Source organism: Pelodiscus sinensis, chromosome 3 (genome assembly GCF_052426305.1).
Source record: "Pelodiscus sinensis isolate ZL-2025 chromosome 3, ASM5242630v1, whole genome shotgun sequence".
Lineage (NCBI taxonomy): Eukaryota > Metazoa > Chordata > Testudines > Trionychidae > Pelodiscus > Pelodiscus sinensis.
Window position 1 is genome coordinate 108,070,836 of NC_143054.1, and position 18,516 is coordinate 108,089,351.

The 18,516-nt window shown below is 42.9% G+C and overlaps 1 protein-coding gene across 3 annotated transcripts in view; it reads left to right on the forward strand.

Moving 5' to 3' along the window:
• Nucleotides 1–487: 487 nt before the first annotated feature.
• UST (uronyl 2-sulfotransferase) overlaps nucleotides 488–18,516 on the forward strand; it is a 240,374-nt gene continuing 222,345 nt past the window's right edge. Inside the window, exon 1 of one of the 3 annotated variants that reach the window (XR_331477.5) lies at nucleotides 488–1,294. Coding sequence is in view for 2 of the 3 variants with exons in the window: in XM_075924400.2 (XP_075780515.1) it covers nucleotides 1,042–1,294 (253 nt within the window). In the remaining variant the exon portion in view is untranslated. The remainder of the gene's footprint in view (nucleotides 1,295–18,516) is intronic. The other 2 variants (XM_075924400.2, XM_006114947.5) reach the window with 2 other exon arrangements.

An 18,516-nucleotide genomic window follows, 5' to 3' on the forward strand; every position in this document is an offset into this window, starting at 1 on the left:
GGGGAGGAAGGTAAATGTCTAAGTGGGACTGTTGTAGCTTTGTATGCTATCTTTAATCAGGCCCTCTGATGAGCTTGCTAAAGACTTCCCCCCCAGAGAGCAGAGTGAAAACGGGAAATACCACTCAGAAGGAGATGACAGGGATCACAAAGGAGCAAAAAACCTCAAACACGGTTGCTGTTGGTTCTGCATCCCATTTCACTTTGAATGATATCCAGATCACAAACCGTTTCAGATGTTAGAAATCTGGAATTCAAGTACTAACTTTGGCCCTTCTGAAGATGGCCCGGAGGGAGCTGGAAAGGGCAAGAACTTAGAAAAGGTGATAGTGCTACTGCCTTGGAGGCCAGGCAGAGACAACAAAGAAGCCAGGCTGCAAACCCATAACAGAAGGATGTGGGAAGCAGTAGGGATTGGGACAAGTTGAGGATGTGAACGGCAGTGAGATGAGGGAGCAGGAGGAGCCAGCAGTTGGGTTGGGGAACAGAGAAAGGGCCCCTAGTGGTGGGAGCTTTATTGCAACTCTGTTGCCCTTTCCTTGCCTCACCTCTGAGCGCAGTTTCAGCGAGTGGGAGTGAGCGACAGAGCCCCCAGGGGTCGCTGGTGGGGAAGCAGCAGGCCCCCGGCTTGGTTAGGGGAGGAGGGAGCTGAGAGCAGCAGAACACGGTGGCTGGCGAGGAGCGGGCGAGGAGGCGCAGACAACTTTGCAGCGAGTTGGAGCCGACAGCCCGCGGTGCAAGAGCTGTAACCCGACACCGGCGGGAGGGGAGAGGGCGCGAGAGAGCGGCGGCGGAGCGGAGGAGGAGAGAAGCCCCCCGGGAGCGAGGCGGTAGGATGGTGACCGCCGCCTCCGCCTAGCCGAACTCCGCGGCGGCGACCAGGGCTCTCGCTCCGAGCCCGGCGCGCCATGGAGAGGGGAGCAGCTCTCCTGAGCTCCCGCTAACTTTCCCCCGAGCGGGCGGAGCGGGGCAGGCGGATGGAGGATGCGCTGTCCCCGGCGGGCTGTGTGACCAAGGGGCGGCGGCGGCGGCGACGGGGACGATGAAGAAGCAGCCGCAGCACAGCAACAGGGGCTGCCCGGAGCCCCGGCCGCATGTGGCCCCTTCAGCTGGAGGGGGTCCCGGGCAGGGGGGTGACTGGAGGAGGCGGCGGCCCCTCTCGCTGCTGCCTTTCCTCTCGCTCCGCGACTACGGCTTCTGCATGGCCGCCTTGCTGCTCTTCTGCCTGGGCTCCCTCTTCTACCAGCTCAACGGAGGACCCCCGCACTTTCTGCTGGACCTGAGGCACTATCTAGGTAAGGGCGGGGGTGAATGGTGAGCGGGGAGCCCCCCCAGGGCTGGGCAGCTCGCACGCTGACAGGCTCAGGCCAGCCCCGCTCCCCCTGGGGACTTGTTGCGGCTCCTGCTGCCTTGAGGTGTATTCTCGCCTCTCCCCCTTGGCGGCGGTAGGGACCAGGCAGGATAGGTGCCCTGCTGATCAGCCGGCCAGAGAAGCATCGCGGGGCAGTGCACAGAGAGCCCGGGTTGAGCATGGAGCAAGTGGCCCAGAGCACACGCTGTGCCAGTTGTGTCTCCTCCTCCGCGCTGCGCCCGCCGCTCTCCAGAACCCCGGGATCAGCAATTGGCCCCACCTGGAAAGGCTGGCGGAGTTCAGTGTGTACGGATCCAGGCCCGGCTATTCCCGCAGTTTACAGTAACTTCATTCTTTAGTCCAGGAATAATCGGGCCTGCGAAGGTATTCCTCGCTTTCTCGAGAGTGTCTTGACCCCGGATTTCCTTAGGTTCAAGGACTGCATAGTCTTCTGTAGCTCCGTAATCCCCATTGCTTAATAGTGTTCACTGAGGCTGAATATTTCTTGCAAAGAATGCGAACCTCTCTTGGCTGTGTAGCTAGGGGAACCACGGGGGGTGAGGCTAAGCCTCTGGCTTCCTGAGTTGGGAAGAGGTGAGTCCCTTGAAAAATAGTGCATTTTAGATGCCTGGGTTAATGAGTGGAAGCGAAAGAAGTTTTGTGGAGAATTTGGGAAGTAAATACGCAGGATTTTATATTCTGAGTTTGTGTAAGAACCAGTGATTTAGTGGTAAATAGGGAAGTGAGTCTACAGTCCCAAATGAGCTCAGTTTACATTATTGGTGAGGAGGGAACAGCCTGCAATGCTTTCTTGAAAATACTCGGGAGTATGTGTATTTAAAAAAGCAGGGAGTAGTGAAAAAGATGATCAGAATGAACTTGCTGAGAAAATTGTGCTTTGGCAAAAGCCTGATGGACAATTTATAAAATTTGAAACAGAATTAAGGCCTGTAATGATCTCTTATCTTGCCTTTTAAAACTGTATGGGAAAAGGGTTTATAAATGTATATCTCTGCTACAGATTTTGATTAGAATTTGGAATTGCAAGTGAAAACTAAAGTTATTGTCCTCAGGGTACAAAATGTTGAAGTTCAAGCATAACAAGTCACATTATTCATATTTGTAGTACAGAAACGAGGCATTAAGTTTTACACTATAGAGGAGACAGGAATGAACAGCTGCCTGAATAACATTTAATATTCTAATCTAGTAGCACCTTAAAGACTAACAAAACATGTAGATGGTATCATGAGCTTTTGTGCACACAACCCAGTTCTTCAGATGACAGGAGTATTAGAAGTCCAGATCCAAGTATAAATAAAGGAGGGGAGGGGAAAAAAGAGAGAGAGTCTCTTCTAATACTCCTGCCATCTGAAGAACTGGTGTTGTGCCCACAAAAGGTCATGATACCATCTACAGGCAGTCCCTGAGTTACGCGGATCCGCCTTACGTCGGATCCGCAGTTACGAACGGAGTCCTCTCCCTGGTCTCCAGCAGACCAGGGAGAGGAAGCAAAGCGGCGGAACACACGGGCAGTGGACAGCCCAGATGCGTCTGGGCTGTCCACTGCCCGCGTGCTCTGCGGCTTTGCTCTGCTTTGCTCCCCGTCCCCCTGGTCTGGGCTGGATGCGTCTGGGCTGTCCCGCTGCCCCCGTGCTTTGCTCCGGACACCTGTGGTAAAGCAGCCGGGGCGCTGCCGGTTGGTCCCATAGTGCCGGTCTGGGCGCTACTGGACCAACCGGGCAGCACCCCAGCTGCTCTGCCCCAGGGGTCCCCAAGTCAGGTGCTGCTGAAACTGACCAGTGGCTGACTACAGGAAGCCCCTGCCCCGGGCTTCCTGGAATCTGCCGCTGATCAGTTTCAGCAGCAGCTGACTTGGGTATGCCTGGGGTTCTTAAGTTGAATCTGTATGTAAGTCAGAACTGGCGTCCAGATTCAGCCACTGTTGAAAGTGATCGGTTTCAGCAGCGGCTGAATCTGGACGCCAGTTCCAACTTACATTCAGGTTCAACTTAAGAACAAACCTACTGTCCCTATCTTGTACGTAACCCGGGGACTGCCTGTACATGTTTTGTTAGTCTTTAAGGTGCTACTAGATTAGAATATTAAATGTTATTCAGGCAGCTGTTCATTCCTGTCTCCTCTGTAGTGTAAAACTTAATGCCTAGTTTCTGTTTGTTGTTTTTTAAGTTTTTCCTGTTACAGACTAACTCTGCTACCCCTCTGAAGCATTTAACATTCTGTTTGTTCATGACAAAATCAGTTTTTCTGTTTCTGAAGTTTGAATGAGATTTTAGGTTCAAAGTTTTGTATTCCTGATTGTAATTTTCTTTTGTAGTTTGGCCTTTAAATTGCCAAGCTTATTTAAGAGTTTTTAAAATTTGCAGTTGTCTAAGTATAAAAATACATTGATTTTTTTTTTACCATACATCTTTCTCTTGTTCGTTTATAGCTGGTTTCATTGTTCTTTATTAAACATATCAGGAATAATTCAAATAAATTAAGTATTGTAGAAGGAGCTGTTTATTTGCCTGCAGGTGGATCATAGTCACTTTAAAACTAAAATATAAGAGTTGATAAGAAATAACACTGTACTTTGAAAACAAATTAATACAGAAGTGAGCTGACTAAAGCTGAGAAGTTTTCAGGCCCACATTTTAACATCATGAGAGCCCTTATTGTGTAGGTTGGTAGGCTAACAATTTCTTCTGTGGTCTTGCTGATATCAATGGGACCACTCACATGCAAGATCAATATAAAGGGATAATTTTCAAATTGCATTTTCAATCTTAAAATGTTATACCAGTCATTATTACATGAAACAACTAAAGCAACTAGAACAGAAAAAGAATAGAGGATAAACATGGGTTTCTCTAGGTTTTTTATTTGTGCATTTGACAGTGCTTTGCATAGCAAGTGTTATTGTTTTGATGATGATCAAGTTGCACTACTCTGGGGGGCGCTCATGGGCAGGCTTTTTAATATAGCCCAGAAGAAATTGAAACTGAAAGTGAGAATAAGCAGCAGGCTGGTGTGTGTTTGGAGAAATGGGAGGATAGAGAGTGAAGATGGGTCTGATCAGGTTCTGTTTGGTCTAAGGTTTGACCAAAGGATGTTTCTTTAACAATGTCAGGACTATTCATTTGCTTATTTAAAAATATTAAGTTTATCAGTGACCATTACACTTTTCTATGGAAAAATTTCCTGCCATTTTCTTCTTTCCCTTAGTAAACAGAGGGGAGAAAATACTTTTGAAAAAAAAAGTTGTGATGACTTCCAGAGGGAGAAAGTATCTATATGTGATAGTTCCTCTTTGCATAGCCATCTTTGTTCTTCTGCAAAATATTTGCAAGACTATGTGAAAAAGTGGGCAGAGTGTAGTGGACATGGAAGTGTGCTTAAACACTTTGATTCCTTCCCTGTCAACCTCATACTCAGATCAACTGAAATGAGAAAAATGTGGAAAGTTAACTCTTGTTTTGCTTTCTAGGCCTGATTCCCCACTGTACAAATCCAGTTTTATATCAGTGTAATTACTTTGGGATAAAACTCAAGTAAAAAAAGTAGTGAATCATAAGGATGTTAAAATGTGTTTGTGTAAACATGTAATTGCTGAATTTTTCAGAGGTTACACATTTATGTGGTGGTGGGGGGAGGGGGCCGGTAGGAGCCAGTGCTGCCTGAGAACATCGGCCTCCATTCACCCTCTCATCCCTGTACCAGAGGCAGCACCGTGGGGAGCCAGCTCCTGCCTGCACCCTTTTCCCCCTGTGCTGCTGCCTCTGTGGGGAGGCTCTGTGAGAGCTGGTACACATGGGACGCTGGCTTGAAAGCTGGCTCCCTGTGTGTACCATCTTCCGCCTGCACAGTGCAGCTGAGAGAAAGTGTAGTTGCTGATTCTGCCATAGACTAGGAGGCAGAGGGAACTTTCAGATTCAGAGAGCATCAGCTGGAGTTCCTTAATGCAAGTGTCTAGGATCCCCTGGTAATGAGATCTTCTAAATCCTGATTAGTCCTGTGGATTTTGGGGTGAATGTCTGGGCTCTCTTTCTTTGCAACTGCAGTATTTTGTTCAAGTATTCCCCTTTGCATGCCTTAGGGATGCAATAGTGTAGTTGATTAACCGATAATCAAAAGCTTATAGATTAATGCTATAGACTAAACACATTTCCCCCACCCCTGCCAGTACATTTTTTAAGAGACTGGCCAGCAGCCCAGCTCAGTCCTGGGTCCAAGACCTACCCCCACTGCAGCTCTGCATTTAAAGTATATAAGGAACTAGGTGGGCAGGCAGCCTTGCTCAGTTCTGGCTCGCACCGGGTCCCGGAGCTCAGCCCCCACTCTGGAGAGGGGCTGCTGCTAACCCGTGCTTCTGCCTCTATATCAGGGGCAGCAGCATGGGGTGACTGGTAGCTGATCTGTGAGGGGAGCTGGTTTTTAAATTGGCTCCTCTTGTGGACCAGCTCCCATCTGGCACCCCAGTCTGCTGCCTCTGATACAGAGGCAGCAACGCAGAGTGGCAGGGGACTGGCTGCTGACCCTACCTCCAAGGACTATAGAATAGTTGAGTAACTAATAAGAATTCATGAGGCTAATCGACTATTCAATTACCGTAAAGTTGCGAGTATAGTGTGCACTTTTTTCCCCGTTTTTTTGACGTCCAAGTTGGGGTGCGCATTATCCATAGGAGTTTTTTTTCCAAAGTTTTAATTTGGTGGTTCTGCAGCACTTAATTAATCATTGACACCAGAGGTTAAGTTGATTTTTATTAGCATCGACTAGCAACTATACACACAGTTTCAAAAAGGTAAGTTAAACAAATTAAATCAAAACTGCAGCGCAAACAAGCGAATACCGTATGTTAATTCATCTTCTACTCATCTTCGAAGCCCTCGAATTTGCGTTTGTTAGAATCTTCCTCAAACAGACTAGCAGTATCTTCCGGTGTGTAGCCCTCAACATCTTCATCCAGGTAATACAAATCATTGTCATCTTTGCATACCGGTAATTCACCCTCAGACAATTCATTGTCGCTCAGATCCATCCACAGGGCATCATCCTCGCTGCCATCCATAGCATTAGAGATGCTGCATTTCAGAAACCCCTTCCTTATGATAGCGGGATCAGTTCAACCCAGACATCCGCTATCCACTGGGTAACATCTTGCAGCGTCGGTGTTCGCATACGTCGACCTGCAGTAAATGTACGTTCACCTTCCAACAACCAGGTGTTCCATTTCCTGCATAGTGCATCTTTCATTGGCTTGTTAACTGTCACGTCAAGCGGCTGCAACATTTTGGTCATTCCACCAGGAATAATTGCCAAGTCTGTTTTGTCCTGCTGAAGTCTTTTCTTGACGGATGGCATACGATGACACTGAAATATATCCAAAACTATTAGAGACCGCTTTCTCATAAGTCCACCCGGCTGCTACACCCAAACCGTCTGTAGCCAATCAAGCATTAAAGCTTCGTCAATCCAGCCTTTAGGGCGAACACGCACGTGAACAGTGTGTGGGAATATAACATTCTTTGGCATTGTCTTGCACTTGAACACAATATAAGGAGGCAGCTTTGTTTCATCAGCCATGCAAGCAAGCATTATGGTAAACCTAGACTTTTCATGGTCTGTGGTAGCAATGGAGACAGTCTTGGCACCTTTCACTTCAAGTGTTCTGTTGTAGGGATTATCGAAATTTAATGGTGTCTGATCTGCATTACCAATTAATGAAAGGTCGTAGCAGTGCTGCTTGCGTAGCTTTATGATAAACTTTTGGAACTGTAGTACCTTAGTGTCTGAGTCCATGGGTAGTTTCTGTGCGATTGTTGTTCAACGTTGGACCGATAGGCTATGGCAGTTCATGAACCGATTGCCCCAGCCATGCGAAGCTTTAAACCCAGCTGTGTTAGCGCACGTTTTGGCAATGGTCAAAGCCTTCATTCTAACCTCCACAATGCTAACACCACTGCCTTGCTGTCTACGCTCAGCAATCCATTCAACCAGCTTGGCCTCCAACTCAGGATATGCAGCACTTTTACCTCTCTCAGCCATCTTCATCCGAGGCAGCGCTTGCAGGCACTCTTTCTGCTGTCTCCAAAGCCGAATGTTAGACTCTGCTATGCCATCAAATTCACGGCTGGCAGCTCTGTTGCCATGAGCCTCAGCATAGCTAACAACTTAAAGTTTTTCAGGAGTCGTGTAAGATCGTTGACAAGTCATGGCATCCCAAAGAGAGCATGGAAACGCTGTGCATTGTATACTTGTGCGCTCACGCATGATTACCCGGCAATACAAAAAGGCAAGACAAGACAAAACAAAATACGGCAAGACAAAATATGGCAAAGTTGGGGTGTGCATTATAGATAGGAGCTCAGTTTATGCTGGAATTCTCATATTTAAAAGATAGGTGTGCTTGATGCATAGGTGGCATTATAGTCTCAATTTTATGGTAACTGATATTTAACCCTAGTTTGCCTACAGAGTGTTCATATTGCATGTGAAATATTGTATGTATCTTAGCTGTTTAGTTGCCAGTATGAAATTAATATTATTGTGGGCTCAGTTTTGTTTGTGGTATGCAAATTTTTACCATGTTACAGAAACCGTTACCTCTGTTGGTACTAATTGGCATTCTTGTGTTAGTCTCAAAGGAGACCCAAATAATGTGATTGTAGATGGAGTAGGGATGTTAAAAAGCATTTAATATGGCAACCTCTTACCTAAAAATCTTAGTGGTTACACGATAACGTGCGCTGTGGGCTCTGCAGCATAAAGCAAAGCTTAGCTTTATATTGCAGCGTCTGCCGTGGAGCCTCCCCAGGAGCAGACCTGTCAGCCCCTGCCTGCCAGGTTCCAGGGGAGGAGGCTTCACTGCTGCAGCGGAGCCACCTTCCCATGAGCTGGCTAAGTTTAATTGACACCCTTAATGGATATGCTTCAGTTTATTGGTTAAACAGTCAGTTAAACGCTAACATCAATAGGAGACCAGTTCACTCAGGTGGGATGTGGTCTCCTCTTGTTTTGGGGGATACAGACTAGTTTATTTCTTTGATTAATTGCTGTGTTTGTAGAATCTGAAAATCTAAAAACTTTGGCGCAAAGCCTTGGGGAAAAAATGTGATCCATACCAGAATAAAAAATTTGTACTTGATATTTTTCTTAATTTATTTTTCCCTCCCTTGGGCATGGTTTTGTGTTGAGAAAAAGATAGGCTTTTTGTTTAACAAGAATATGCCTAGAGTTTAATTCATCTTACCTCTCAATGTTAAGATGAGGTAATTTTTTCCCCTCAAAAACTCAACTCAAATGACCTCCCCCTTATGCTGGAGATTGCTCTGAATCTTTAATAATGTAATGCTGGGACAGCACTGAGAACTTCTTGTGGTGTTTCAAGAGAGAAGAGTGTATGGTGCATCTTCAGAACTCTGCCTATTATCTTTTCCTTACATAACTAGGCACATGCTGAGGAACAAAGAAGGGGTGAAACAGTCTTGGTTCAAACTACGTTCTCCCTCGTATCTCAAAAATGGGGGTTAGGAAGTGAGTTCTATGCTCCGTTTTTCTGTCTGTTGCCAAAAGTATGGGATGATTTGTTTTGTTTTAGGCAGTTCTATGGAACACTTTCCATAGTATCTGGTGACTTATGAAAAAAATAGCAACCTCCCACTAACTAGAGGCCTGAGCTTACCAATGAGAGGCCTCTCCAAAAGATGGTGCACTGAGGAGGGCCACCAATGTAGTCCAAAGGCAACAACTGCAGTTCTTTAGCTGTTCCTCAGAACTGTATCTTCCCTAAGTAGCTGCAGAATGATACTGACATGATTTATGCCAATTTCATTGCTTTCTAGAATGGTTGTGTGTAGCAAAGATTACATTGACAGAATAGTTAGTTTGATTCTATTGCGTTTAGAATGTATTGACAGCTTTCCAGTCTTTCTTAAGTCCTTCTGTGCCCCTCTCCCCTCCCCCCCCCCTTACGGTAGATATCTGACTGTAACAAACTTTCGTGGGTTATGCTCTCAATACCTAGTGAGAGAGAGAAATGTTGTTCCCATTTTATAGATGGGGAACTAAGGCATAAAGATGACACAGAATTGAGTCCAGGTCTCCTGAGTCATAGACTGGCATTGTAACCATGGTATAATTCTTTTTCTCTTAAGCGCAGCAGTTGTTTGTAGATGCAGCATTGACTGACTTTTAGTCATGGATTTTTCAAGAAATGTTGTTTCTTTTAATGAAAGCTTAAAATCTTTAGAAATTGATGGCATAGGATTATTTAATCAGGAAAGGTTTCCCCTCAATTGTTGTGAGTGGATTTTTCAACATTTTCTTGTGAGTTGTTTGTATTTGTTTTAAAATATGTCAGAGGATGTTTTAAAACTGAACAGTTGGTCAGTTATTCTGTATAAGTTTTTATCAGTGCCCTTTGCTGCTGAATATGAGGTTTGATGAAGCAAATCCTTTTATGAAGAAAGATGTGCATTGATTTACATGTAAGACAGCAGAAGCATGACAAGCCTATTTGCACTACTATTTGCATTTCAGAAACAGCCATTCTAATGTTTATTTGGAGGATTTTCTTGCTACGCTGTATTATGAGGAGAACATCACCAGACAGACATTTATATTGTTTTATTTAATTAAAGCAATAGCAAACAAAACAAGTATATAATTTTAAAATGTAGCTAAACATTCAATGTTTTAATTTAGATAAACATTCTTTTTTTTAAAATCAGGTTTGTCTTTGTCAACTAAAGTAGTTAAATATTGGAAAAACATTTATCGAGCAGTCTGTTGTCTCAGCTACAGATGTAATAGTGTAGACGATTAACTGATAAGCAAAAGCTTATAGGTTAATGCTATAGACTACACACATTTCCCCCTCACCACCCCCAAATAGTAAATATTTTAACAGGCTGGTCAGCAGCCCGGCTCAGTCCTGGCTCACACCAGGTCAGAGACCTGTCCCCACTGTAGCTCTGCATTTAAAGTATATTAGAAGCCATGCGGGCAAGCAGCCTGCCTCAGTTCTGGCTTGCACCAGGTTTGGGAGCTCAGACACCCCTACCCTGACAGGGGTTGCTGCCACTTTGCTTCTGTATCAGAGGCAGCAATGTGGGGCGACAGGCAGCCAGTCTGTGAGGGGAACTCTTTTTCATACTGCCTCTCTGATACAGCAGCATGGAGTGGCAGGGGGCTCCTCAGGAGTGGGGCTGGAGTGCACTGGCTGCCGGTTGTGTTCCCGTGGACTATAGAATAGTCGAGTAACTGATAAGAATTCACAATAGACAAAAAATCTAAGGAAAAACACTGAGACTATCAGCTATTTCCACATACTATAGTTTTTTCTAAAGGAAATGCGGTTAATTGACTATTCAGGTAACTGATATTTAACAGCACTAGCCTCAGCAGTGGAACAAAAGAGGAGGAGAAGTAGGGAGGAAGGAGATATTTATTAACTGCAATCAAGGGGAAGTTTTACTTTATCTAAATTCTCTGGTTTCATAGGTGTCCTAGTTGTAACACTTTAATAGTATGACCATACCCAACTGTTTTCAGAGCCACTTTCTAGGTGAACTGAGCGGATTATAGGATGTGGGAAGGAGTTTATTTTGGGGCTGGGAATTCTAGGAGGTCTATTCTTTTTAGCCCTCACCTGAAAAGAATCAAATAAAAATACACACTTTCACAGTGTCTTTCATCCAAAATTTAAAAATACTTTTGAACCAACTGAACTTAATAGCATTCTGTTAGACAAATAGGAATTACAGTACTATTCCCATTTCCATATGGAGGGAAGTTATTCAGTGAAACAAGGAAGAGGCAGGAAAAGGTGTAGGTTGTGCCTCTATTCCTTTTCTCCAAACAGTATACTGCACATAGCATGGCTAGTCATCAGTAAAGAAAATCAAATAATGAGTAGCCTAATTATTTGATGTTAATCTTTCCAGAATGCTTGTCTGATGAGTCAGACAGTTGAATCCAAATGTTCATCTATGTTATCTTCTAATGAATAACTTGTTTTCTTAATTTTATTTTTCTTGTATGTTTATGTTATGATATTTTTCTAAATAATAAATGAGTCAAACTTTGGCACCGTTCTTTATAGCTAGGCATTTCCTTTAGAAAAAAACTATAGTATGTGGAAATAGCTGATAGTTTCAGTGTTTTTCCTTAGATTTTTTTGTCTATTGTGAATGGTATGTGGTGTCTTTTACTTCCTGATCATTAGTTCAAGTACAGCTGAAGTTGACAGAGACAGAAAGTTATTATTGTCTCAAGGCTGTTCTGTGGCTTGTGTGGAATGAATTGATGTCAGTTCAGTGTTCATGTCACAACTCCCACTATTGCCCCCAGAAATGCTAACCTTTTTGAACTCATTTAATGGAGCCAGGGACATGGGGAATGCATTCTTGTCTCTGGATGATGTTCAGCTAGGTCAGGGTTGAGGCACAGCTGGGGATTGGTTGGGGAAGAATGTATTTGATTTGTTTGTGCTGTCCCTGTCCTGAATAGAGAGGATTTTGTGGTAGAGCTCTCAAACCAATATCTTTCATCAGCAAACAAATCACTTAAAATTGACTAAAAGTTGTACAGTACTTGAAGTTCCTAATAGGTGTTGTAGAGGAGGCGCAGACTTTTAGCAGGGCAGCTACTGTTGCAAAGTGACTACTGAGTGGGATACTTGAAGGACTGCCTGACTTCTTCTCCTTCATCTCAATCAAATTAGTGTTGTTCAGCCACAATTTTAAGTGTGTTTCCAACGAAAGTGAGAAAAGAGGCAATGTGACTTGCTATACAGCTAATTAAGGAAAACTGGGCATCACCAAGAATATTGCCTTGGTTTCCTAAATCCATGTTCAATGCCTTATCTACTGGGCCATATCACTACTGCCATTAGAGCTCAAGAGAGCTAAAAATAAATGACACACTTTGTAACGAATTTAGTGTTCCTGAGAGCGGTGAACAAAGGATAATGTCTTGTATCCTGAGCAGTATACGCAGTTGCTGTATAAGTTTCTCATAACTCTAGCAATTCTGACCTTCATTGTCCCTATTCTTCCAGTTCTGTAGCTTGTCTGAATAAAAAGTTGTCAAATCGTGCTTCAAATGTACAAGTATTTTAGTTTTTCTTAAATCTGGAATTATTGATATCACCTCACCTTTCGTCACCTATTTTTACTATCTTTATCTGATCATTCTACTCTGAAGATATGTTGAGAAGGGCTTACTTAGAAAACATGTACAGTATGCATGCTAGAACTCTGGTGTTGAGAATGAAAAGGTCATGCATATCCATGAATAGTAATCTCTAACCATCTTTATCCAAGTTGCTTATATTCACATGGCCTCTTGCAGTACTTTGTATCAGATTCAGGATATGCCACTGTACAGGAGGGGGTGAGAGAATAATTTTTTAGAGTATTTTTTTAAATGAGGTAGAAGGAGTATGGATAGATCAGTTAAATTTTCCATACCTTTTAGGATTCGTCACTTAGAAATGTGTAAAGGAGGGAACAGAGATGCAGTAACATAGGTTCATAGACACCTTTAAGTTGCATGATATTGAGGCGAGCATGTGGCAAGTCAAGGTGGTCTGTCTTATAAAGGACCCTTTTCTTATGGAGAAAATAGTTATCAAGTTATGACACTCTAAAACTGCCTCCAAGTCCTCTGCATGATTTATGCATTAGACCCTCTACTTTGGGGTGGAGAGGGGGAAGAGACATATGTGGCATGGTAAAATGTGGGAACAGCTGCTTTTGTAGTTGCCTCCTTTAAAAACTGTAGAGCTGGCTACAAAAATACCATTAAAAATTGTTTCTGCTCTGATAACCAGTTGTGTAGGAGCTAGTTGTGCTGCTGATGCTAGCAAGCAAAAGACTTGGAAGTGCATAGAAACAAAGGAGATACCCATGTTTGTGTAGACAGACTAGTAATTTTTAAGTCTGTCTTCTCAAGCTTCCATATAGTAAACTTTAAATTTTTATGCTCAGTTTGCAGAGCATAAGATCATTTTTAATAGCAACAAGTGCTACAGAGATTTTTTGTGTACATTTTTAGCCTTTTGTGGCTCTTTTTGGCTAAACCTTTGGAGAGGCTTCCTTAACTCCAACATAGGTAGCCTACACTCTTTCTGAAGTATGAATAAACAGAAGTGTCAAGACTGTTCCCCACTCTGGCACTTTGAGTGCAGCAGGTGGAGGCCTGCAAGAGACCTTAAAATACTCTGCCACTAAAGGCTTCTGCTTAAAAAACTTCTCAAGGTCATAGACTCCCTGATCTTGGGGGATACACTGCCACCACCCAAATGCAAACTCCCCCCTTAAACCTGGGAAGATGCACTTGGGAATTTCTTCCTATAAGAGGTTACCCCAAGTCTTTAACACTGACTCTGAAGAAAACTAGAAAACTGTAATTTCTTAATAGCTGGCCTTTCATCTCAGACACATGCACATAGAACCTCTTGCTTTCTAGGATATAAGAATTGAAGCATAGTTTTAAAAAAGGTGATTTTATTAACAGAAGAAAGAAGACATGCTTGGTAAAGCATACTTTGTTGCTAGGTGTTACAGAGTAACTGAAAAAGCAGATGAAAAGCGCTAAGAATTGCTTCCCTAGAATTCAGCAAGGAAGAGTTCACAAACTAGGAAATAACCTGATCACGTCTAACTAAACATTCCTTGTTCACTTACATCTCCTTTGTTCCAAGGTTCAGTCCTTCTAGACATAGATATTGCTGAAAATTTCATGCTTTATTCCTGACTCAGGCCATTTTCCCCCTAGCTCCTGCTCTGAACTTGTACAAAGGACTGAAGCAGGTAGAACCTGTTTCAATTAAAATATCTTACTCTTTTCCCATTGACCTTCCTGGCTCCCTGCCAACTCTTCCTGCATACCCACTGCCTCTGGGTTTAATTCTTTACAGGCAATTTAAGTTAACTGATTGGCTAGGATGTCTAGAAAAGGTTAGTTGCCTCCCATCCATCACAAAAGGCACCTGGTTTCGAATACTAATTGATGATTATCAGGTCACAAACAAAAATTTCACTGTAAAACTTTAGCCATACTGTCAAGTCCTTTTTAATGCTTCTTTTTAAATGAGTGCATGTGGTTTTGGTGCAGCTGAATTGATGACCTTGTCTGTTTTTCATATTAAATTATTCTGAATCCTAATTCAAGACAGAAATTTTATTCCTGTAAGAAATGTGTTGATCTCAGACCGTTCCTCTACAGAGGATGGTTTACATAACACCAAAACCACAGCATGGTTTAGGTTTGCTAATTAAGAACATAAGAATGGCCATACCAGGTCAGACCAAAGGTCCATCTAGCCCAGTATCCTGTCTGCTGACAGTGGTCAATACCAGATGCCCCAGAGGGTGGGATCACAACAGGTAATCCTTACATGATCCTTCCCCTGTCACCTGCTTCCAGAAAAACAGAGGCTAGGGATACCATTCAAACCAATCCTGGCTAATAGCCATTCATGGACCTAACTTCCATGAATCTATCTAGCTTTTTTTTTTTTTTTTTTTTTGTATCCTGTTAAAGTTCTAGCCTTCACTGCATTCTCTGGCAAGGAGTACCACAGGTTGACTGTGAATTCTAATTCAAAATTTCAGTTGAAATTTGGATTGGGCTCAATAGTATTTCCTCTCTAATATACTGTAAATACATCAAAATCCAAACTTCTGCTCCCTCCTTATCCTCACCACAACACTTTGATTGACATACTTATTTTAAAAACAATGTTAAATCCTTATTCTGGTACCTTTCCCTTTTGCCAAGTTCCTGTTCACCTATGTTTTTGGGGTGTCTGAAAAGTATTATTGGTCTCCAAAACAGAACTGGTTTCCCCATTTGAAACTTCCCTCTGTGATATTTCATGTCCAGCTAAAAACATTAGTGTATGAACGTGTATAATATTTTTTTAATCATATGGCATCTAAATTTTGTTACATTTTTATAGTTCACAACCACAGATTGTAATAGTGTACTTGGTTTAATGTAGCGCACTGGGGCAAGAATGTTCACACATTCTTTCCTTCTACCTTTGTGGTGTTACTCATAAACCATTGAGGCAAGTTAAGCTGTAATATATGATTGCAATGTGTTCTGACATCTGAAGTTGTACTTGTGAACTAAACACAAAGAACAGTTCATGACAATGAATAGACCCTTAAAATGTCATCTCCTGACCGTATTTTGGTCCCTTTTAAGAAGAGAAATGTACTCTTCCCAACTTTAATCCTACTTGAATTCCAAGAATTTAATCTTGGCAAAAGGAATACGGTAACTTTTCTTACTAGGCATTGTACAGCTTCCTTGATTTTGTTCCTAAAAGGTTGTTTTTCTGCTGATATAGCAGTTAGGTAGAAACTAGTTTATTTTCTTTAATTTCTTTCACTAAAAGCAACTTGAAACATGCTGCTTAAGAGGCTTTATTATACTGCAGTATATTAAAGCATCTTTACATTTCTTTTATTTATGTAATTATCTCTGGTTTATTTTATTTGTAACTTGGGTAATAGTGTCATGTTCTCCTTTTGTTTTGGGGGAAGATCTTCTGGATTTTTTTCTTTAGTAGCTACATTTTCCCTGTTTTTTTAATTTTAACTACAGAAGAACATGAAGAATCTATGAAGCTTGCTTCACTTAAAAACTGTATTCATCACAGATCCCTTTGCTGTCTTTTACTATCATAGGTGTGAGTTCCTCTGCTTGTTAAATAACTGTGCCAGTTTAACACTGCAAGGACATAGTCATTATAGTTCCTAGTCTGTTGAACCTTTCTAATCTGGCACTGTCTGGTTTGGCAACATCCTTGGTCCGGCATGATTTTAGTTAGCCAGATGTCCACTTATCATGGGTGTGGTCAAGTTTCCTCTAGTCCCATAAAATATGTTTACAGCCACAAGTCCTGGCTCTCAGTGTTCTGTGCTGTTGTTTACTTCTACTGTATCCCCAAATATCTTCTAAGGGCCCAGTAAGTAGTGGAAGAGTTGGCAATGCTGCTAGACAATACTGACCTCCAGTGGTTTGGCAAATTTTCTGGTTTGGTGCCAGTCAGGTCCCATGGGTGCCAGAATCAAAAGGTTCAACCTGTAACTTGCTTTTCCTAAAATTGTATGTATGATTTAGCCAAAGTGGTGAAGGCATGTGGTCATTCATATACCTTATAAGCAGAAATGTATCTAATACCTTGCTGTTTAAAACTACGCTGTTTTCTTTGCCTAGCTGCTTGGAGGACAATGTACCAATGCCATTGTTCCTAATTTTTTAAAAAAGGAATGGGGAGAGGCATGAGTGTTACTTTTATTCTAACTTTCTATGAGAGCTTTTTAACCATGACGTTAATATGAGATGTGGTTGATTTCCTTTTAGTTCTGGAGGGCTAGTACTAAGCAAGAAGTAGATAGCACATCTTACATTTAAGAATGATTTTATTGTCATGATTATTAGATAAATAAGGAATCAGCGTTATAGAAATTCTTTTTCTAAGAATGGAAATGCTCATGCTTGTTTTGAAGTAGAATATGTTAATATTTGTTGGCACATCAGATGCTGAGCAATCTATAAAAGTGGCATTAACAGGGACTTTGGCTTTAGAGGGGGCACTGTTCCTGAAATTTGAAATACGCTCCCTGAATTCACAGCTGACCTGCATTATAATTTAAAGCGCCTTAAGTTCTCTGCCCCACTTCCCATACCATATTTTTGCATCCTCAGATGTATATCTTCACATATTTGGCTTCTCCCTTAAGACCAATATAAAATAGTGCTATTCTTTCTTGGAGTTGAGTGCATGATCTGCTCTTTCAGAACGTTAGCTGAGTCTAGAAAACTTGTCAAGATCAATGAGAGAGCAGAATTGTCAGTCTCAGGATGAAATGGAGGGGAAAGGCATCCTATCAGATGCTTGGAAATTAAAAGGTATAAAAAGATAAAGGAACAGTTTTAATACTAGTTGTGTACTTTTGTGGTACAGGCCCTGGTCCCAATTCCATTAAAGTTAAAACCTTTTCTTGTCTTCAATGGGAGCAAGGTCAGGTTCAAGCAGCACATTTTTTACTTTATATCCCATTGCATTTTGCAAACCTGGGAGCAAAATGATTAGTCCCATTTGTAGAGGGGGTGAAATATAGCACAGAAACATTATGGCTATGTCCACACTACGCGGTTTTTGCACAAAAACAGTTGTTTTTGTGCAAAAACCTGTGGAGCATCCACACCTCAAATGAGCGCTTGCGCAATTAAATGGGCAGTTAAACGGCAGAACAGAGGGCTCTTTCTGCCGTAGGTAAACCTCCTTTTCTGAGGCATAACTGCTTTTAGCCTACAGTTATTGCACAAGAAGGCACGTGTGGATGCTCCTGAGGGGTTTCTTGCACAAGAAACCCCTATGGGGAAAAAGCACGGGTGCTCTGCTGGCCATTCTGTGAATGGCACTCAGAGCTTTCTTCTGCAAGAGCGTCCATACAGTGTGGACGCTCTCTTGCGCAAAAGCACATTGCTTTTGCAATGTGTTTTGAGGTGTGGACGTGCTCTTGCGCAAGATGTTTTTGTGCAAAAACGCTTGCGCAAAAGGCTTCTTGTGCCAGAAGCATGTAGTGTAGATGTAGCTTATTACTTCTTGGAAGGTCATGGAATATGCAAATGATAGAGCTGGAAAGAGAAACTGCGTATTGAAATTCCTATTAATCTACTCAGTCCCCAACCTTTTTTGTACTGCGGACTGGCAAACCCATTCACAAACTTTTGGCAGACTAGTAACATTTTATTTACGTATTTATTATGCAAATACAATGTTACCTGTCTGCATAGCCCCACCCCAGCCCCTTGTGCTGCAGTGTCTCACACTCTTTGGCCTCCACCCCACGCATCGTGCCCTTTGACCATTTAACCTCTGACCCCTACGGCCCATGCCAACACCCTCTAGCCCCATGACTCCACCACACCAAACACCCCTTTAACTACACCCCACCACTCTCCAGAGTGAGGCTGTCCCCTCCAGGGAGCGTGGCCGGTACTGCTATGTGGGTAGAGGGAGCAGCCATTGGTGGTGTGCTCCCCCAGTGAATCTCACACCCCTATAGGTAGAGGCACGGGGGAGTGTAGAGCCCCAGCTCGGCTGCCATCTTACCTGGGGGAAGAGGGAAGGAG